This window comes from Asterias rubens, chromosome 22 (assembly GCF_902459465.1).
Source record: "Asterias rubens chromosome 22, eAstRub1.3, whole genome shotgun sequence".
NCBI classification, from domain to species: domain Eukaryota; kingdom Metazoa; phylum Echinodermata; class Asteroidea; order Forcipulatida; family Asteriidae; genus Asterias; species Asterias rubens.
The window spans coordinates 327,624-350,267 of record NC_047083.1 but is presented as its reverse complement, the minus strand read 5'-3'; the positions used below and the strand labels follow the sequence as shown (position 1 = coordinate 350,267).

Genomic DNA, 22,644 nt, shown 5'->3' with positions numbered 1-22,644 from the left:
ACAGTGCATCAGGTTTCAGGTTTAAGTCGTACTAATTGGGAGAACGTTTAAAACTTGTAATTATTGGTCATTATCTGACTGGGATTGTTGTCAATCGTGACTGGTGCTGTCAAAGTTTGTTTTAAGGTTCAGTGACGGCACAATCGAGGGGCAAAAGAACGTGATTTTTTTCACATAATTATTCATTTCTTTCTTGCTTTGTTCAGGTTTAAGTCGTACTAATTGGCAGAACGTTTAAAACTTGAAATTATTGGTCATTATCTGACTGGGCTTGTTAAGGTTGAATCGTGGGCGCTGTCAGAGCTTGTTTTGGGGTTCAGTGACGATAAAGGAGCGTCTCAAACGTAGGGCACGTTCTAGGCACAAAAGAACAGAAAATTTTGGTCACATAATTGTTATTTTTCTCTCTTGCTTTGTTAATTGTTCTGTCAGATTAATTGTTTTACCCAGATCCCTCCCCCCAAAAAAAATTTGTACCCAGTACAGAACGGTTGATTAGTTATAAATAGGCCTATTGGTTTAATTTTATTAACATGAAGGACTCATTTGCATTGGCGGCCATTTTAAATTATGCTTTTTGTTGGGCAATTAAGGGCAGAAATAAGATTGAGAAATGAGATATTTATGAAATTGAGGATGTTTAGAGTATGATTAAAGGAATGTACTCTACAAAAGGGCAAATTGCGGGGTTAATTGAGTATGTGGGAGATTAGTGTTATAGGTTTCATCTGCTGTAATAAAATCAATCATGCAAGAAAAGGATCAGATAACATCAGATGACCAGCAAATTAAAAATATTATGGTAATTTCTTTATAAATAGATGACAATTGCCGAAAACCTCTTAAACCCTGGGAATGGAGAATTACAGACTTGAACCTTAAATGTACGTGAACAACATCCTAAGTACACTTGAACTGGAAAGTGCAAATAAGTCATGGTAGTCCACTCATTGACCATCTATAAAACTACCAGACTTGTCAGGTCATGAGTTCACTGGCCCGGGGCTTACACCACTGGCCTTGGGCCTGCGATCCAGCGTAAATATCCAGCTCTGTTAGTGTGCCATGTAACTCCCATTCGGATCCTCGATTTCTTAAAACTATGAATATATATATCAGGGCAGTGAGTGTCGAGGTCCCCTGTATATAGAGTTTAAAAACGGGGGACGTTGACACTCGCTGCCCTTTGCCCTTTAATAAGTGGTCAGTGGTCAACACTCACTGCTCTGTAATATTTAAATGGTCACTGGTCAGTACTCACTGGTCTACACTGGTCTAAACTGATCTACACTGGTCCAGGTGTGATTAAATATGACCTATAATAACCTTGATTCCACTAGCTCTTACAGTGTAGTCAGTTCGTCTGTGGTTGTTTCTACAGTGTGTTCACCTAAACTAAATAAATGCACTTATAAATTTTACACTCAAATTCTGCTGGTATGTTAGTAATAATCTTATGAAAATAAATTTACTATCAGGCCATATCTGAATAGCTTTGGGTGTTGCTTTACAGGCGCGTATGCTTCGTTTTTGAAATGGCAAGGGCACCAGAGGCATTTACTCCTTGGTAAAGGGCACCCTATGAGGAAATTGCAAGCCTGATACTTCGCGCTGCCTCCATGCCCTCTGGTCATTGCCTTGGTGCCCTTGAAATGCTCCAGTAGATAGGGTGCCCTTTACCAAGGGGAAAATGCCTAGGTGCCCTTTCCCTTTCAAAAACAAAGCATACAGGCCTGAAATTGTAAATTTCTGCTGGAGCATTTTAAGGTCACCGAGGCATTGACCAGGGGGCATGGATACAATCGCCTTCGTTGCCGCCGTGAAGAATACTTCCAATGTATGAAGATTAAGAGTCACTGTAGGGTCCTGTATTCACCATATCAGATATCAGTGTTGATAATCTTTCGTCTGATCATCACCATAATCTTCACCGTAATCTTGTAGACAGACACCAGGTGCAAAGTCTCCCCTCGTAAATCACATCCTAATTATGTAAATTATTTTTTTATTTAATGGTTTTTATATGTTGTAATCAAACACTGTTTGATGCGAAATTAAAGGAGATGGTTGATGGCTAATGAGTTAAGTGTCATCTTTCATATTTTTTTCAATTTTTTTGTTCCTGTATTGAGCAAAATATGAGCAACAAAATGTCACTGGAAAAGAAAGTGGCTATGCACTTAAGACTTGAAGTTGAGGTTGTAGGCTAAGTAGTTGACAAGCTGCGGGGCTAAACCTTACGTCAAGCAGACATTTTCTAGTAAAAATTGTTACAAAATAGTAAAAACCACATCTCAACTTCTGTCCTGTGGGCTCTTAAAAAAAATGCAACCCAATTGTTTCCTCATTCTCAGTGTGAATAGTAAAAAATTTAAATTGTGGTAATTTTTGTTGAGTGTCAGAATTGTACTTGACTACTTAACTTGTTGTGATCGCTACCATTAGGCCTAATACAACAAAAAGATGCATTTATGACAATATTTTTAAAGTCTGGGTTGCTAAAACTTCCTGGGGCACAGTTTGCTAGCTCGGTCAGCTGCTTAACAAAAAGCTTAAGCACAAGGCCTAATAGGCTTAATTTAGTGACTTTTTTTCAAATTGACTTCAAAAGAAGCAAGATAGTAGCAAAGGATTTCCATGTCATAAAGCTCAAAGTTAATTAAGTTCCAGTCGGAAAAGATAAATAGGGTAATGATGAATGGATAATGACAGCATATCCTTGTCACTTGGATTATCGGTGGATTAGTGAGTAATTCTAAGATGGAATAATCTCACATGGTCATGGTCAGCTTTTGAAAGGGGATTAGGGCAGCGTCTAGATTTCAATTGTTGATAAAAAAAAACCTTGAAATGTTGATTCTTGTTTTCAAGGATCTGTGAATTGTTAGAATTTATCAAGGGGTTTTGAGAGGGTAATTTATCTTTTTGGTCTACGTCTACTAAAGTAAATGAATCAGACGGTACAAAAAGACTGGCGTTAATAGAGTCTGAACAAAAGTTGTCTTTATTGGATTTGACCTTTTTGAGAAGGATCTGGATTAGAGGATTACACATAACCTTGATTGTTGCAAAGTATTCACAAAATTTAATCGATGATCCAATTTTCAATCGGATATTTCCCAGTTGTTTTCTTTCTCCACAATTTCTATTTTACTTCAGCCAACTGTTATTGGTTGATGCCTTTTGTAAAGCCATGTTCCCACTTGACTTAAATCTTCCACAGCCTAGCAGAAAGTTACTGTGACTGTCTGTGGTGACTGTAACTTAACCGTGCTTTCCTTTCCACATCAAAACGGTTCTTTCGCTATTTGAGACTGGCACTGATCAGTTACCATGGCTGCACGGAACTCTTCCGCAACCTCTTTCGGTCTGTTAGTTTTACATCACAGTCGCAGCAAGTTGACAGGGAGGTCAGTTTACCATGCGTCCCCATTGGATGTAATTGTATCATTCTACATAAAAGTTGCAGTACTCAGAACATAACAAAGTCCAATGGTAACACCGACTTAAGCCACAGTTTTTAATGTTTTGTTGTCATCAAGTAGCACAAACTTGTCGATTACTTTGACTCCTGACATGTGTGACTGAATTTACTTGTCTAGTCACTGACCAAAATCAACAAGGAATCACTTAATATTAAACTCCATTCAAAGTACAAGTGAATTATACCTAGCTGCGCCTAGCAATCAGCCAGTGCCACAATTCAGTAGGACTCTAAAATATATTATTCATAGCCTAGAACCACAGGGGTTGTTTTCAACCTGATAGAATCCTTGGTAACCACTTAGTATCTATTGATCGCCATGGCGATAACCCCTCTCCCTACTGCTGATAGTGAACAAAAACTCAAATAAAACCAGGCTAACCTTAATGTGTAAACAGAGTCTTGAAGTCTAACCACAACAAATCCCACAATTGCTTTAGTGAGAATTTTTTAGGACTAAGCAATTGTCTGTCTTGGGGTTTGTGGAAATCTATTGGTGGCAAAGGCCTTTCCAAGGCTGATGTTTTTATGTGTTGGACTGCAAAGGGCGGATGGTGGTTGTTGAGTCTGTGTTTTATTATCATATTGTGAATGATGGAATGTCTTTATCGGATATTGATAGCATTTTGTGGGTGCGAAGTTCATGCAGTACCCAAGTTTTTGTGGAAGGTGTTTAACATGAAGTCAAATAAAAAAGAGGTCACAGTGAGAGGGAAAGCTACTTGTGATTTGGCGCCACAGCAAAAGCACAGGGCACCACAGCAATTTCGAGGCCGGATATACAGAAACATTTTTAAGAAGCATTTCTTCTACTGCCAAGTTAGAATGAAGGTGACATTTATCGGTCATTCCTTGGCAGGAAGGATCTATCCAGCTGAGGTAAACATCAGAGATAGATTCCAACAGACGTTAGTTTCTGTCACTCTCAATTTCACTCCATTTGGAATCTCCTGGAGTGGTTGAATATTTATTAGCAGTGTCTGATTACCAATCCACTGGTGGCTTCTTTTAAAGGCACTGGATACTTTTGGTAATTATTCAAAATAGTTGTTAGCATAAAAACTTGGTAAACGAGTATTGGAGAGCTGTTGATAGTATAAAACATTGTAAAAAAGCGGCTCCCTCCGAAGTACATGTCATGTAGTTTTTGAGAAAGAGGTAATTTCTCACTAAAATATTTTAATTAAATTCGAGACCTCAGCTGAGCCTTGGTACATTTGGTAATTACTTAAAATAGCATGGAAAACTTACTTGATAAAAGAGCAATGGAGAGCTATTGAGAGTATCAAAACATCTTAGGTAAAAAGTCACAAAAAGAATGAGCAAATTTTGCCGACCTTCAAAGACATTTTGCACCTGGAGTATTTTTGTTGCCTTGTTGTTAATTATTCGGTAGCCTTGTCCCCTGACTATGTGCTGACAAAATCCATCAGAGAATTTGGAATCATCGAGTTGAGTTTGCTTATAAGGTGTTAGAATATAAGTTAATGTATTATGTCACTCGGACAAAGAAATCTTCGGAAGTTGACATTCTGTCTCTGAAAGCAAGAAACATTCAATTTTGAGGTTTTTACATTTGTTAGTACCCTGTTAAAGGCAAACTATACTTTGGGGTTTTTGAACCGTTGGATTGTTTTATATAAATGTAGATGTGTATACAAATAAAACTTCATCTAGAACATTCACAATTCTCAGATTAAAATTTTCAGGCATAAAAACTTTATCTTTTTTTATATAACTACAATACTTCAAAGTGAAATGTTCCTCAAAATGCTTTATACAAACCCTGCTGTATGCTTATAACCAACAGTTTTTTATTGCCATTAATTTAAAGACTGATTACCGAACGTACACCTTTAAGTCTTGTTTCCTTCGTGCTCCGATCTTGATTGAAGTCCATTGCCCCTACTAGATGTCTTGAAGGATTTAGAAGCGTGTATTTCTTAAAACTCAAAGCTAAGCAATCACAGCTCAGGGGGACATGCACCAGAAAGTGTGGGACGTTAAGTGGAAAGTTTGACCGAGTTTTCCCTCGTACAACGAAGACAAAGTGAGAGTTCGTTGTGCGGAGTTTTTGTCAAGATTGCTCTAGGGTTTATTTCCTTTGCCTTGGCTCATGCTTGGCTCAACCTCTTTCATGAAGTGAAGACGTCAACAGGTGATTTGGCGGGGGGGGGGGGGGGGGTGAGCATAATGATATAGAAGTTGACAACACAGGAGATCTGTGATGAAAATACTAATTTGTAGTCTGGGTTGGAGTTGTAAACAAAACTAGTGCAGATTTGGAGAAGAACTAGAGATGATGAAATTGGGAATAAATCAAAAGTGAACAGGTGTTCTTGGCGTGTTTTATGGGAAGTAGAGTTCCACTGGACTGTCATCCCACAACAAAACAAGACCTGGGCCCAATTTCATGGCTCTGCTTACCACCAAATTCTGCGCTCACCATGCATTCTGCGGTAGCTGTGTAAGCGAAATGCCTAGTAATGTGGAATACGCACTCACACAAGCAGAACTTGCCTCAGCTAACCCTTGATACGCTTGACGTAAGTACGGAATTCCCTGCTTCCGTAAGCGTTGATTATTTGCTTACAGATAAGCAGAGCTTGAAACCTGGCCCTGTGTTTACTTGTTTATTTGTTTATTGGTTCCTTGGTTTGTTTATTTGTTTGTTTGTTTGTTTGTTTGTTTGTTTGTTTGTTTGTTTAGATGATCTTTCAGTAGTGGGATATAAACACCAAGCTAGCAACATCCAATCTCTCATACAAACATTGGTTTGAGATACACACATCAAGAAATTGTGATTCAGTAGCTACAGACAACAATACTTATTCCTCCAAAGACAAAACACAAATAAAGAAAGAGGTTTGTTTTGAATGAGACATCCTTGAACCTGGCTTGAGAAGGAAAGGCCGGATGTAATTGAGAAGTCTTTATAGAACTTCCCTGATTGAGTTTCTTATTGATTGAAGATAGTTTACACTACCCCTGACAGTCTCCGAGTATTATTACCTGAATAGTCAACTCTCGTTATAACAAGGTCACTGGGACTGGCCAAATTACATCTTAATATAACAGTGGAACGTTGTTATAAGAGGATAGCAAAACAAAGAAACTAAGTAGAAATGAGATTCAGGACTTCAGAATGTACTCTTTATAGGCAGAACCTCTTCATAACTTGTCTAGGTGCAGTTGAACATTGAACATTGGTACTGTTAAAGTGTTGGAGTTTGTTCCCTTCATGAGTTGGCAAAGTGCATGTAAGTGAATACACCCAAGACTTGCACTGTATATATCAACAGGGAGGACACAGAGGCCACAACCTGTGTTGCCCAGGTCTTGGCCTTTTTTAGATGGACTTTTTAAGTTTTTCTAAGGAAGTGCCCTTTTTAACAATGGAAATGGCATTCCCTTCTGAAATTTTAGGCCTACAATATGTGTACTGGCTTTGGCTGTATACTTATACTCTCAGCCATTCATTGTAATGGGAAGCCCTTTACCAAGTGCATGTGGCTGATGAAGCCTTATCCAAAAGCCAGAGATTCTGTTCTGAATGATCTATAAATGCCTATTCTATTAACTATAACTGCATGGCTTAGAACTGATTCCATCAAAGCTGTGTACTTAACATGTAAGTGTGAACTCAAAGAGAAGAGGTGTTTACGAACCTTAGCAATAACCTGACCTCATTAATGGGCAATCACACGAAGGCTAAATCACTGCCCTCCTTAGACCCCATTCCCCCATTTCCTAGTAGTTGGTAGGTACCTGTTGTGGCCCACTAGAGGGAACAGGCACTTGTTGTGTTCCTTTAGTGAGCAGGTACCTGTTGTGATGTGGTGTTCGTGTCTTGATTGTCTAGATTGTCTAATAATCCAGCCAGGTCAACAACTAGCCGAACCATTAATTGCCCCCTGCTGTTATTCACCTGGATTATTGATGCTGACCAAAACAACTCTGACCACAGTGGTCACTCGATCAAGACTGCTGTAGTTTCCCTCCATTGGTACGTGTGATTCACAGTCAAGTAGTGCAACCCCCATTGGGGCTTGGGTAGTGCCAGGGACTAATGACTAATTAACTGGTAATTAGACAGAAAAGGCAGTTTGAGGTTTGTGCTCCCTGCTGAGTGGTGAAGGTTAATGGTTGTTTTGCTGGTGGTACATTTTACTGTTAACTGTGACCATGGTCTGAGTGTCTGACCATGGTCTGGACCATAAAGAAATGACCCTTTCTCTATGGTCAGACCAAATAGCAAGCCTTGCTGTAGGGTCTGGCCCTCTGACCATGGAAGATATTGTCTGATAACGCTTCCAGATGTTGTCTGATATTGCCTCTAGTGATAGCATGTATATTAGGGGCAACATTAATCATTGATGACACTTTTTCAGTACATTTAAAAGATCACATTTGTACGATAATGGCACATGACTTTCAAAATACATAAAATATGTAATACATGTCCGACGTTGGCACTGAAAGAGTTTGTCAGAGGAGTATTTACCATGTACAATCCTATCATTACAAATACATCAGAAATTTGCTAACTTGCTTCTGTTTACACGTTTGAGTCTCTAAGTTTGAATTAATCTTCTTTATTTCCTCCAGGTGTCGTGACATTATCCAGTTCCTCAACAACCATCTCAACTCTCTCCTCCTCCACCCTATCCTCATCCTCCTGCTCCAGAGGGAGTGAGCACAGCCGAGGGAAGAGCTCCTGCCGAGGATGTGAGATCAAGACTAATGGGAGTCTTCAGGAGATTAGCAAGGCGGTAGAGCAAAGCTTGCTAGCCACCTGCGTAGGTAGCATTGCTGAGTTAGGTGAGGATACTAGGATGGAGTCTTAACTAGATATACACCTGCGTAGTCTGAGGACAGGTGGTTAGGGGTTTAAATGCCAAAGCTGTTTCCACTCTGCAAATAGACAAACTGGAAAATGTTATGTGGAACTGTGGCTTTGCATGGTGAGGTATTAATGGATAATTTGGTTTATGGTAACACCATGTGTGTGTGTGTATCTACGTTCTTTTTGAGAACTTGGCTTGCTGTATATTTCACTATTGCAGAGTAGATTTTTGGAATAGTTCCTTTGATGTTATTCTGACTCAAACTTCTTTTTCTACTAAATTCTATGGTTAAAGGCATGGACACTATTGGTAACTACTCAAAATAATTGTTAGCATAAAAACCAACTTGGTAATGATGAGCAATGGAGAGTTGTTGATGGTTTAAAACATTGTGAGAAACGATTTCCTGTAAAGTGACATAGTTTTTGAGAAAGAGGTTATGGGGTTTGCTCCGGTTGCGGATTAAAATACAATAAAATACAATTATTTTGTTCAGGTGATCTTGTTTGTCGAGCGATGCATTACCAACAAGGACGGCAGAAGATTCCTAGTAATCTGAACGGTCGTCAGAGTACAACGTGGTCTCCTAGTGCACTACATACTCTCTACTACTTCATGCGTTGCAGTCAGCTGGAATACAGTGATAACCCAAATGTAGATCCACCGATGATACAACTCAACCCGGAGAGGTAAGTTGCTGATATTTAGGCATTTATTACGTCACTCTCTAGACCCAGTGAATATGAAACTCAAATCCTTGAGTGGTATTAACCAGGTAATTTTGTTGTCTTCTCCCAGGCCTTACACTGTCTTACCTCCTTTGATTGAGTGGATTCGAGTATCAACAACTCACTGTGAGCATAGATTGAGCTGCATCGTAGACAGTGACAATGTTAGACAAGCTGCTAGATTACTACTACCAGGCATTGACTGCCCCGTTAGACCACTCAGGTAAATATACCAATAAACCAAAGGAAACTCAATTTGAAAATAGAATTAGTGGTTGAAAATTGCTTAACAACCACAAGGACCTATGGTAAAAATGGGAAAAATAGGTAATGGCTTTAAGTTTCAACCCTAGCAGAGTCTTTTCTTGAAGGCTTAAGGAAACTAAATATCTGTATTTTTTTTATGCGGACAATAATTTCTAGTTTCCTTTTCTATTTCCAGTGGTGTCCTTAAGGCCATGTCACATGGACCAATTTTCAGACAACCAGTTTCAGACAATCTCAAAGAAGAAAAATCACTCGCATTTCAGTTTTCTCATTATCTTTACAATAGTAAGTTACAGCTTAATAAAAAGTATCTTGTGCTGCTGATGTGTTCCTTTGCATACAAACATAAAAAAAGTAACTCACTAAAAAATGCTTGATTTGCCCTACTGTGCTATTTTAAAAGTGGATGATAACAACTTGTCACAACTTGTTCTCAAATGAATTGCTTAGATAAAAAGAAAAGTGTTGTTACAATTGTATAGCTCAAACCCCCCTCGTTCTATGACTCAAACATAGGCCTAACAATCCTTAGAAATGATGATGTACAAGTAGAAAATTGTAAGCATTTATTGTTCGTCGTTGCGGGCAGGGGTCCCGCAGGTGCTGATACTCACAGCAGTATGCCTCAAATAGAGGTGCGATATATCACAACATCGCCTAGTATACTCGATGTTCATTTCCATCACGTCAATAAGACATCACGCTTGGTAAGGCGTGAACAAAGCGTAGATGAACGAGGGCGCTCAGTTAGCTGTGCATCATGGTAAGATGCGGTGGTTGTGTCTAGTTATGGTTATTTCTCTCCGTGGATACAACGTGGGTTGTGGTTTCTAAATAATCTATGCAACAACATACTTGACCATGGAATAAACACATTAGCTCTGTGGGTAGTCAACATGTTTACAACACTAGCTTGCTAATTTGTCAAGGCAATTTGTTCCACGAACCAAAGCCAAGGTGTGCCTGTGTGCTTTGTTTTTGAAAGGGCAAGGGCACCATGGCTTTTTCTTCTTAGTAAAGGGCACCCTATGCGGAAACTGTAAATTTCTACTGGAGCATTTCAAGGGCACCGAGGCAATCGCCTTTATTGCCTCATTGAAGTATCAGGCCTGAATTACATTTTATATGCCAGAACAAAACCTTCAATAAAAGGTTTTTTTTTGTATTAGCTATTTAGTAAAAAGTTGTCCACATTTGATGAAAAATTAAAAACTGGGTGTTCAAATTGTTTACTTACAATATATTTAAATGGCAGATAAAACGGGGTGTCCAAAAGACACCAAAACACCCTTTTCGCTTCCATAAATATACATGTATGTTCATGGATTTTCTTATTGCTCGGTTTAACTTTTTAATACATACACAGGGCCCTTAGGTTAGCAGTTGTAAAAATGATAAGGCTACCCGATCTAAATAAACAAACACTTACAAAAATAGTTCAAGAATATCTCAAAAAATGACCTTCATCTTTGATGATTTGCAATGATTGACTTAATCATGAGAGTTACTTCTCAGAGGTTTGATGACCAAGATCAAAAACTGGACATGGACAACGATTTTAAACCGATACGTCATATATTTTCATGGATTTTCTTATTAGTATACATTTTACTTTAGTATACATTTTACTATTTGAATTTGTACTGTTTGTCTACAGGGCCTTTGGGGAAAGCAGATAACAGGCTACCCTGTCTAAATAAATCAACAATAAATAAATATTTCAAGAATATATTTCAAATGACCTTCATCTTTGATGATTTGCGATGATTGACTTAATCACAAGAGTTACTCCTCAGAGGTTTAACAACCAAGATCAATAAATTGTCATGGAAAGAGATTTTACTCTGATGCGTCCCCATCCTACTGCGAAGTCCAGGTGCAATTTGTTCGGTACTTCTTGTTACTGACCATGAAAGGTGTAAAGAGGCAGTGTTGGCAGGACCACTTTACACGTAGTAATTACACGTATCACTGCATGGCTCGCTGGACGTTATATTTCATCTACACATTGTCCATGATTGCTCTGGCGTGGTGGTCTTTATTTACTGTGGTTGTGAAATGAATGGAAGTTGTAGTTGCAGAGAGAGCTCGCATGGCTAATTAGAAATGGATGGATGGAATTTCTCAATCGCACATTGTCGAAACTTGATTTATTGTGCGATTGGATTTTGTAACTCAGCAGATAGAGTTATATGAATTGAAACGAACTGAAGATGAAGCAAGATTGATTCTTGTTGTTATAATCTCTCGGCGGGAGACTTTTAATCTGTTCTTTTATGCTTTGATAATTTCTTCGTACCAGCAGAGATTCATCTTTCTTTATGTCTTCTCATTTGAAAAATTTCAATTCTCTTTTGTTAAAACACAAGGATTTAAATGAAGTAATACAAAATCTGAATTTGCAAATTAAATGTAGAAGCTCCTGGCTCTGTGTTTATTGGTAAATTTATTATTTATTTGATAGAGTCAAACCAAGCCAAATTTACCTAGAAGCAAAACAAAGAATGTGAATGAAGAAGAAAACCACAAATGGAACGATAGAAAACAAATAGATAAAAAGGCCCTAGGTAAATAATTAATTATAAGTGGGACAAATAATTAATAATAAGTTATGCTTGAGGTCGTTTTTCAAAACACAATTCGCAAGTCATCCTAACCCTCCAATTGGGTGATTTCATTGGATACTTTGGAATCCACCATATGGTCTAAACTCTATATCTACCCAAACTGCTGGACCCTGGTTAAAGCTGTATGCCTGATTAGTCTTAACTAGTGCATTCCTTCCGATCCAATCATACAAAAAGGACAGCTCCAGGAAAACAATTTCATCCAGCAATTATGTGTTGGAAAATATTGAGACTGAATTTATTTTGCACACTGAATGCTATGAGTAGCAAATCCTGTTTTTTGAGTAGCAACTGATACAATTTGTGTAGTATTTTGCACCAAAAAAAGAAAGAAAAAACACCCCTCTTGCACAAATCTGTGTGCTTTCAAATCTATAAACCGCTTTCTCAAAAGCTATGTTACTTTAGAGGGAGCTGTTTCTCACTATGATTTATACTATCAACAGCTGTCCATCTCTCATAACCAAGTTATTTATTATGCTAATATTTTTTTAAAGTAATTACCAGTTGGTGTCCAGTGCCTTTAACTATCATTGCTTGTTTGTGAAGTGTGTAATTGATGATAAGAAATGTGAAAGATTTTTTTTTAAGAGTACAAACCTTGATATTTTAATTCATTGCAAAGCGTTTGCTTAATAAGATTCAAATTTAATTAGGTTGGTGGAATAATGTATAATGACAACATAAATATATTTGACTGTTAATGTATATTGTACAATCGTTGTTTTGTATCACCATAGTAATTTATTGAATAGTAACAATAATTGAGTTTTCTGCTGGTACAGGCACTTAGTATTGTTAGTTTAGTCTATTCATCTCCTGTGTACCATTGAACAAAGCAGTGTAAGCCATCTATGAAAAAACCTGTTCAAACCCATATGTTATGCTTAATTTGTTTGAACTTAACATTCTAAGTAGGGGACTTAATTCTTGAATTGTTATAAACTCATGTATTAACCAAAGGGACGAGGGAAAAAAAGAAAAATATGATATATAACCTAGTTCTACAACATCACCTTTTTTATTTTATTTTTTATTTTTTTTAGTTTGATTTGGTTTGATTTGATTTGATTTTTGTTTTAATTTGATTTTAATTTGATTTTGATTTCAGCACTGATGAAGTTTTATGTTCATCAAGACATCTGAATGCTCACCAATCAGCTTTACGCTTCCAGCAAGATCTTGGCTTTAAGATGTTAGCATGCGGCCGAGCAGATCTCGTCTCTGAAGCCGTGTTGCTTCTGGGTAAAGATGGAATCAACTCAATTAGTGAACAGGTGCGTTAAGTCGTTATCTCTAGAATACGGAAGAGCATCCACAGAATTGCTAACTGCTAAAATCTCACTGATATTGGAAACTATGTCCCTGTATGCAGACCTGCCAACTCTCCCTGATTCTGCAGAGAAAGTCCTCTGAACAAAAGGGGGACAAATCTGTTCATTTTCAGATAAATACTTCATCTTCTAGAAAATACTCGGAGAAGAACACAGCGATCTGTTACTTGCATAAATCCTGGGTGTATTTTGGATTAAGATTGCTACTAGTCAACCAGTAGAGTTCTTATTTGCTTTAACAGCAAACAGAGTTCTAAGTGGTTTTAAGTGCTCCAGTTATGTTTGTTTGTGCATTAAAATGTTCACAACCAAACCGCATGGTAGGCTTTTTAAATTTCATTTTATCAATAAATCGTGTTTGATATGTTGGGATTTGATTCTGCTAATTGAAATAGCAACAGCTTATATCTATTTAATTGTTATGTCAAAGGACTTGAAATATTTATTGTCTGACTTTTTTGAGGACTTCATTTTGACTCCTTGTCGAGGTAGAATTTTATGTTTACCAATTTTAATGATCAGAAACTTGTCATGTGTAAATAATTATCGTTAAGTTTAATTGGATGGATGATTTGATGATTGGATGATGAGTCGCTGAGTGGCATCAAGGTCAGGGAGAAGACTGTCTTGAAGACATCTTGAAGACAGTGGATGAGGAGTTAAAGACTGTCTTCAAATTGAAGACAGTGTTTGTTTTCCACAAGACTTAGAACAGTATACCTGGAAGTATACAGCGCATAACACATTAGTGTAACGGTAAAACCATGGAGGTAGAAAATCCATGGTAAAACCAGTCAATATTCTTTATCCCAACGCAAATTTGCAAATCTAAATCTATTTTGTGGTACCCACAGCTAAAAGAAGGATTTGAGGCTGAGGTTTTAACTATTGTGGTTGGAAAAAAAATTTAAAAGTTTTGAAATCCGTGCAAAAAAATAATAAATTGCCTGATGTTTTTACCCTAGCGTTGTCTTTCTTGAAGGTTAAATGATAACAGAACACACATGAACAAGTGTCACATAGCAGTTAAGTGGAATTTAAAGCGAGAGAGAATCAGTTTGAAATCCTTGTAATGTTTTTTGGGGATATATTATTTCGTTTGTAGGGGTTAACAGCGTTGATGTTCGCCTGTTCTAGAGGGGATGAGGCAATGGTACAGATTCTCATCAAGAATGGCGCCGATGTAGACCAATCGGTAAGTATTTTATTTTTAAAATAGTTATTTTTTTTTTAAATAGCTCAACGTTTTGACCCTAGTAGAGTCTTTGCTTGAACGCAAAATTTTGTATTTATTTATTTTGTAATTTTGTTTTATTTGATTACACACTAAACAGCATTAGCGCTAATAGCAGGATGAATAGGAAATGAAAAGAACTGTTTAGTTTTAGATGCAGGAGGGGGAAACCCCAAATGGGGGAAAACCCACACAAGATACAAATGTTGGCAACAATGATTTCTTGCCTAATGTTCAAGTAACACTTTTCGATTTGTCAAGGGCTGGATAGCTCGGTTGGTAGAGCTACGTTAATCCAGAGATAGAGGGTTCAAGTCCCACTCCAGTCAATTTTTCTTTGTTCAAACTCAAAACTTTTTGATTTAATGTTATACTCCTTAGGTTCCAAGTCAGCATACCACCTACCCGTACATCCATCCCGCAATTAGACATTGGACAGCTTTGTCATTTGCTGTTATCAATGGAAATGTCTCCGTTGTCCAGGTAACATCTCAGTTTCATCTCTCTTTTTTTTTTTTTTTTTTTTTTTTTTTTTTTTATTATTTATTATTATTTATTATTATTTATTATTATATATATAATTGTTATTTTAAAGTTGTTAAAATTTCGTAGTATTCTTTTATTGGCTTTGTGTTTACATCTTTAATTTTAATAGGTGTGTATGTTTTCATCACTGTGGCTGGCTTAGTTTCCCGTCTCCATGGTTTATCCAAATGGCTGTAGCTCTATGGTTTATCTGTTAATTAAAACCATGATTGAATGGTCAGACAGTAGGAGGGTTGACTGTTGTGTACTGTGTATTTGCCCTCACCACATGATATCATATTATAGGATGGCTCGAATGATTTATCATTTAAAGCCACATTGGATACTATTGTATTGCCAGACAGAAGGAAGATAAACTGATAATAATTATAAGATATTTTGTGACTGACTATTGATTTGATTTGAATTGCAGCTGTTATTAGGTGCTGGAGCTAACGTTCATGGATCTGTAGATATCAGTGGTGATAACTACACTGAGACACCGTTACAACTTGCATCATCAGCAGGTGCGTATCAATCAATTAGAGGGGCCTCTCTCAAACATTAGCTTGGGCTCCGTCTCTTGCTTAGGCTCTGTCTCTGGCTTAGGCTTTGTCTCTGGCTTAGGCTCCGTCTGTTGCTTGGGCTCTGGCTCTGGCTTAGGCTCTGTCTCTGGCTTAGACTCCGTCTGTTGCTTGGGCTCTGTCTCTGGCTTAGACTCTGGCTTAGGCTTCGTCTGTTGCTTGGGCTCTGTCTCTGTCTTAGGCTCCGTCTATTGCTTAGGATTTGCGCGTTGCGTACGCAGTGGAAATGCAGCAAGTAGAAACAGGCTGGAGTCATAAGACAAGATTTGAGAAATTAGGCCTAGGGAATGAGTTCATCTCTTCAAGAAAGTCTTGCCGTAACAAATCTCTTTTGAGTAGTGTTGGTTCTGAATAGAGCCTAATGAACTCAACACCTTTATTTATTTATTTATTTTTTCTGCAGGTAATTATGAGATTGTCTCGCTGCTTCTGTCAAAGGGAGGTGATCCATACCTGACGACGGTGCATAGAAACGGAATCACAACCAAGGGTCACAATAACTCCTTTGCTTTAGCAGCAGCTAATGGTCATAGGTAAGCTAATATTAAAAAAGCAGGCCCACCGGGCTTGTAAACTTAACTCACTCAGGAAAGTTTTAGTATTCCCGATTTTAAACATGTATTGTCTTTCTGATGTGTTGATGGTAGTGATCACACAGTGAAGTTACATTCACACAAAAATTTAACAAATTTTTATTTAATTATATATTAATATCATGCCAGGGGCAATATGTGGATTGGGTTTTCAGTCCTTACCTGACGTGGTGGGTGTTCCCTGGAATTTTTTCCAAGGGTTTTGCTCCCACATCTTAAACTAAAACTTCATTCCTTGGGTTCTCTCCATTTGGTTCTTGGCTAGTACAGTGATTAAGTTTGCTTTTCTGAGAGCCCTTGGCTTCATAACCAAAATTAATAGAGGAACTAAAAACAAAGTTGAAACTTATTTTTTCTTCTTTTCAGGAATGTCTTGAGGAAGCTTCTTGAGCAACCACGGAGCGTCAAATCAACAGACATCTTATCCTTAGAAGAAATCTTAGCAGAAGGAAATGAACCTGAGCCTATGGTTCCTAAGATGCCCAAGTTAAGACGATCTGGAAGCAAAAGCAAAATAACACTTGCTCTACAGGTAATCAGGCATGAATAATTCATTAGTCTCATCTGAATAAATAATGAATAATTCATTAATAATTGAGTCATTCCTTATTTGATTTTGGTTTATTTGATGAATCAAAATGATGATCATCATCTATCATCATTTAGGCTGTGTTCATCCAGTGTAAGACGTAGCCCTCCTCATGTAGACTCCATTCATTTCTATTTCTTGCAATTCTGGTCAATAATTGTTTTTAACTAATAATTGTTTTATTATATATGCCAATGGAAGCTATATTTCTGTAATGCAGACTATAAAAAACATTACCCTGATGTCATCTCTCCATCTTCTTCTTTGTCTACCTCTTTCCTTTTCCCTGTCCTTGATTGCCAATCCATTAATTATTGTTGTCCAAAATGATCGGTACTAACTCAAAAATTCACCACATCCAAAACATTTCAAAACTGTTCTTGCTTTATCCAGGAATGTTGCATCCCTGGGGTGAGCATCTTAGATATCTCAAAGAAGTATGGGCATTCCTTGGACCTTACTCTGCTAGACAGAGTTTCTCTGTTGCTTAATAACTAACCCTTACTCCTTGTTTCTTTACTCTACTAGGAGGCAATGTATCATAGCTGTGAGCATGGTTACCTTGACATCTCAATGGAGTTAAGAAGTCTGGGCGTTCCTTGGACCTTACTCTGCTAGACAGAGTTTCTCTGTTGCTTAATAACTAACCCTTACTCCTTGTTTCTTTACTCTACTAGGAGGCAATGTATCATAGCTGTGAGCATGGTTACCTTGACATGTCAATGGAGTTAAGAAGTCTGGGCGTTCCTTGGACCTTACATTGTTGGACTGAATCTCTTTCTACCGCTAAGCAGCTTCATCGTCTTGCTATCATCCAGTGCCTTCTTAGAGATTTCGGATCCATACGTCTTGAAGAGTATAATGAAGAATTTGTTGAGGAAGGTTTGACACTCATGTTCGACATCTTAAGACAGTGTCGGGTAAGTTCAATTAATTTCCATCCCAATGAATTTACAACTTGAAGAAATCATCTTCAAAATATTTTGAGTTAAAAGAGAAAAAATTGTCTTTAAAAATGAGCAGTTGTCTTGAAGACCGAGAATGTGTTTTCATTACTCACCCGACTGTACTAGCCCTCCATGCAAACTTGTAATCCTAACTGTATTTTGATGCCCTTGTTACTTGCTGCATGTGGGAATAGTTTGTACATTCCTCCTATACCCGGACAATGCAGATTTTAAAACGAGCAAAGAGAATGGTGATTATTTCAATGTCGTGTCATTGCATGATGTTGGATACATGTTTGTCGTTAATACATGCACTGTGTTAGAATTTATAGCAATTGCCATTATTTGCTATGATTATTGTTTTATCTAAAAGAGTTGCTTACTGCAATGGCGTCCAGTCGTGTCATTGCATGATGTTGGATACATGTTTGTCGTTAATACATGCACTGTGTTAGAATTTATAGCAATTGCCATTATTTGCTATGATTATTGTTTTATCTAAAGAGTTGCTTACTGCAATGGCGTCCAGTCGTTGCATGATGTCAAATACTATGTTTGTCGTAATCATTTGAACTGTTATTTTAGAAATTATTGCAATTTTTATTCTCTGGTAGGATACTTAGTCTCTGTATGCAACGGAGGAGTCCAACCTGTGCTAACTTTATAATGCTTGTGATTGTTTTGATCTTTGCATGTGAATGGTTTTGTGTCTATATTTATTGAATGTGCTATTGTATTTTGATAAGTTGTTTTAATGCTTGCATAAGTGTGAGATTGTATGCTATGCTTAATAGTGACAATTCATTATTGAATGACTTTTGTTCATTTTTGTCATGCTGACTCTGATTTTCAAGTGACTTTTATAAACTCTTCTTCTTCTTCTTCCTTTAAAGTGCTGCTTCAGAAAATGTGAAGATTACCGCACTGTGCTTGTATCTATACTTGTATCTCACTTGCTTGTATCTATATTTTTGTAACAAATTGCTTGATATATTTCATTGTGTTATGTTTTATGTTGCACATAGAGGTTCCTACTGTGCACTATAAATGTCTTGTATTAATATTAGTGCTATTACTATTATTATTAATGCTTGAGTATCCTACCTTTATGATTACTCTTCAGGAGTGTTAGTTCTATTTAGAGCCCATATTGAAATGATATTTTAACTTAACACCGATATTTGATAAAACACTACTTACTTAATCACTTATTTATGTTTTGAAATAATTATAAAGTTATAGGTTTATAAATCAGTATAGCAGTTGCAAACTGCTAACAGAGGGTGTACAATTTTAAAATAGTTAATCGCCTAATGTTTAATTAGTTTTAATTAAGGATCGATGCTTTGACCAGTTTGTTTCTTCCTAATCACCCATGCTCCCTTGGTTTATATATATATTTTCCTGCCAAAATATGTTTGATTTATCGACCCACATTTTAAGTTTTCTTGTAATGAAACTGATTTAAACTAAATAAAGATTTGAATTTTTGCTTCGACAGAATGATGTGATCAGTCAGCAGCTTTCTAGTATATTCTCTTCTCTATTTGGTGACGATCCAATCCCTGGTATCAGAGTCGTTAACACACCTCCATCAGCAAGAATAGGTAGGTCCAGAAATCATTACTTTGAAGAAGCCAGTTGCGAGTTAGATTCTGAATAGTTTAGTTTTATTTATTAGACTATACACTGGCATAAAAATGTAGATGTCCAGGTACACTGACTTGATCCCGACTTCCCACCTTAATGTAGATGTCCAGGTACACTGACTTGATCCCGACTTCCCACCTTAATGTAGATGTCCAGGTACACTGACTTGATCCCGACTTCCCACCTTAATGTAGATGTCCAGGTACACTGACTTGATCCCGACTTCCCACCTTAAATTTGAAAATCTTCAGAAATATCGGGACAGTTGCTATGTCAGATGATTCTGGGTAAGCTTTTGCGTAGTTATGTAAGAGACGGTGAACACCCAAACACACTTCGGAATAAATGTGTATGGTACAACTGTATCAGGGTCTGCTCATCTGGAGGTTGCTATACAAAAGCTTGCCCCTAACCATTTGCCCCTAACCATTTGCCCCTAATCATTTGCCCCGAACTATTTGCCCCTAATCATTTGCCCCTAACCATTTGCCCCTAATCATTTGCCCCTAATCATTTGCCCCTAACCATTAGCCCCTAATCATTTGCCCCTAATCATTTGCCCCTAACCATTAGCCCCTAATCATTTGCCCCTAATCATTTGCCCCTAATCATTTGCCCCTAATCATTTGCCCCTAATCATTTGCCCCTAATCATTTGCCCCTAATCATTTGCCCCTAATCATTTGCCCCTAATCATTTGCCCCTAATCATTTGACATAGCAACTGTCTCTATAGTCTGAGGAATTCAAATGTAAGTAGAGTAATAATTGTTTCCCCTCTTGTAATCATGCTGAAGAATAAATTACAATTTGATTTTCTAAAGCAATAAATTTCATCTTTATTTTTGTCTTTCTTTGTCAGGTTCTCACTATGTGAACAATCAAGAGATGTCTGACGTCATCTTCATGGTGGAAGGGAAGCCGTTCTATGCTCATAAGATCGTCTTAGTCACAGCGTCTAAAAGATTCAAAGCAATGCTGTCTGATAAATTCACAGAAGGAAATCAACCATGTATTGAGATTAGTGATTTCAGTTATAACATCTTCAAGGTAAGAATCTTAGATGATTTATTATTTTAAATCTTACCAAACTTTAAACATTGTAGTGCCTTTAATCATTTAAAACTCTTCTTTGGTTGTCACTCTCAAACTAGTTTTCACAGCTAGTTTGAGAAAGAAAAGAAGCCTACTTTTAAAGAAATTGTTTTTGATGTCATTTCAACTTGTTTATTTTGCAGTTGGTGATGCAATATTTGTACTTTGGCAGTAGCGAAGGATTGAAGGTTGAGCCCGTGGAAGTTCTAGAGGTAGGTACCAACTAAAAATAAGGGGGGGGGGTTGGTAATCTGAAAGAGAAACTATACATTTTTAATGTGATGTAATTAAACTAGTGATGTTTTGGTTGTAAAAAACGCAACAAGCTGATGCATTTTCTTTTAGATTTTCAGATACTGTTTTGTGGAATTTGATTTAATTTAAGAGGAAAATAGTTCACAGAAAAACAATTCTAGTATGACCTTAATAATTAGTAAGCTTTCAGATTAAAATTGAGCAATGATGTTTTTATCCTTGCTAATCTTCTATAGTACGTTTAGTAGGCCTAATGAATTATTCATGATTTATTAAAGGAACACGTTGCCTTGGATCGCGTCGAGTTGGTCTTTGAAAAGCGTTCTTTAACCGTTTGTTATCAAATCAATATGGTTAGAAAGATGTAAAAGTAGAATACAATGATCTACACAAATATGCCTCGAAATTGCACGGTTTTCATTTTACCTCGTCGACTAACACTGTCGGCCATTTATGGGAGTCAAATTTTGGACTCCCATAAATGGCGGACCATGTTAGTTCGCGACGTAAAATGAAAACCGTGCAATTTTTAGTGATACTTGTGTGGATCATTATATTCTACTTTTAAAACATCTTGCTAACCATATGCATTTCATAACGAACGGTTTCAAACGCTTTTTATAGACCAACTCGTCCGATCCAAGGCAACGTGTTCCTTTAAAGTAAGATTAATGAATTATATGTCTGTAATTTTTCAAGATGTTTACTCTACTGTCTTTACCAATTCTAGTACAATTGTAGCTGACAAACGTTATGTTACCATTTCATTTGTCTTTGCATTTACAAAGTGATGAATAATTTGTGTTCTTGTTTCTCATGATAGCTTTTGGCAGCGTCCAGTTTCTTCATGGTTGAACCACTACAGCAGTATTGTGAGATGCTGTGCAGTCGAATGCTCAACATTGAGACAGCCACTATTATCTATAAACACGCAAAGGTAAATACAATAAATTCAATAAAAAGAGCACTACAGTAGATAAAAGATATACAGATAGAATTGGATGAAAGTTTAAAAAATGAATCAGCCATTGAACATCTTGTTTTGTTTTGTTTGTTCTGTTCTCCACAGCTTTACAGCTCAGAAGTCCTTCAGGAATACTGCCACTCCTACTTCCTTGCCAATTTCCCAGAACTCTTCACTAAGAATGAATCTTTCCGCCAACACATGTTCCCTTCTAAAGCCTCATCTCAAGATTTACTGGCATCGTTGCAAGACACTCTCGCACATCGTCTTTATATGAGGTTCCAAAAGACGACAACGGTGTGAAGGCTGATGTCAAAGAGTACATGCTGAAGTCCTGAATCACATTTCTGCTTTGTGTGTTCTTTGTTTTACTGTCCTCTATAACAATGATCCTGTTAAAGACACTGGATACATTTGGTAATTGTGAAAGACCAGTGTTCTCACTTGGTGAATCTCAACATATGCACAAAGTAACAAACCTGTGAAAATTTGAGCTTAATTGGTCGTTGAGGTTGCGAGAGAATAATAGAAGAAAAAGCACCCTTGTCGCACAAGTTGTGTGCTTTCAAATGCTTGAATTCATTCAATTCAAATATTTTAGTGAAAAATTACCTCTTTCTCAGAAACTGCGTTACTTCAGAGGGAGCCGTTTCTCACAATGGTTTATACTACCAACCTCTCCCTATTACTCGGTACCAAGTAAGTTTCTATGCTAACAATTATTTTGAGTATTTACCAATAGTGTCCAGTGTCTTTAAGAAGAGGCAAGCTTTCTTGATGACAGTCAACTGTATACTCTCTCCAATACTGTACAGTATGTTTGAATATGTTTTATTTGTAAGGCAGTGAGTTAATGCATGTATAGTATTTTAATGTGCTACATTGGCTTCAGGAGAAAGAGTGTTTATGTATTGTAACATATC

General features: G+C 37.2%; 1 protein-coding gene across 2 annotated transcripts in view; it reads left to right on the top strand.

Moving 5' to 3' along the window:
• The window catches only part of LOC117305073 (ankyrin repeat and BTB/POZ domain-containing protein BTBD11-like), a 46,185-nt gene extending 24,000 nt beyond the window's left edge, over window positions 1-22,185 (top strand). The window contains exons 3-18 of one of the 2 annotated variants that reach the window (XM_033789797.1): window positions 8,093-8,305; window positions 8,828-9,020; window positions 9,130-9,282; window positions 13,065-13,230; window positions 14,393-14,482; window positions 14,903-15,004; window positions 15,480-15,573; window positions 16,034-16,163; window positions 16,590-16,755; window positions 17,490-17,732; window positions 17,954-18,010; window positions 19,261-19,366; window positions 20,270-20,457; window positions 20,646-20,714; window positions 21,581-21,694; window positions 21,827-22,185. In XM_033789797.1, coding sequence (XP_033645688.1) covers window positions 8,093-8,305; window positions 8,828-9,020; window positions 9,130-9,282; window positions 13,065-13,230; window positions 14,393-14,482; window positions 14,903-15,004; window positions 15,480-15,573; window positions 16,034-16,163; window positions 16,590-16,755; window positions 17,490-17,732; window positions 17,954-18,010; window positions 19,261-19,366; window positions 20,270-20,457; window positions 20,646-20,714; window positions 21,581-21,694; window positions 21,827-22,024 — 2,282 coding nt within the window. In that variant the 3' untranslated portion in view covers window positions 22,025-22,185. The remainder of the gene's footprint in view (window positions 1-8,092; window positions 8,306-8,827; window positions 9,021-9,129; window positions 9,283-13,064; window positions 13,231-14,392; window positions 14,483-14,902; window positions 15,005-15,479; window positions 15,574-16,033; window positions 16,164-16,589; window positions 16,756-17,489; window positions 17,733-17,953; window positions 18,011-19,260; window positions 19,367-20,269; window positions 20,458-20,645; window positions 20,715-21,580; window positions 21,695-21,826) is intronic. The other variant, XM_033789799.1, reaches the window with a different exon arrangement.
• The last annotated feature ends 459 nt before the right edge of the window (window positions 22,186-22,644 follow it).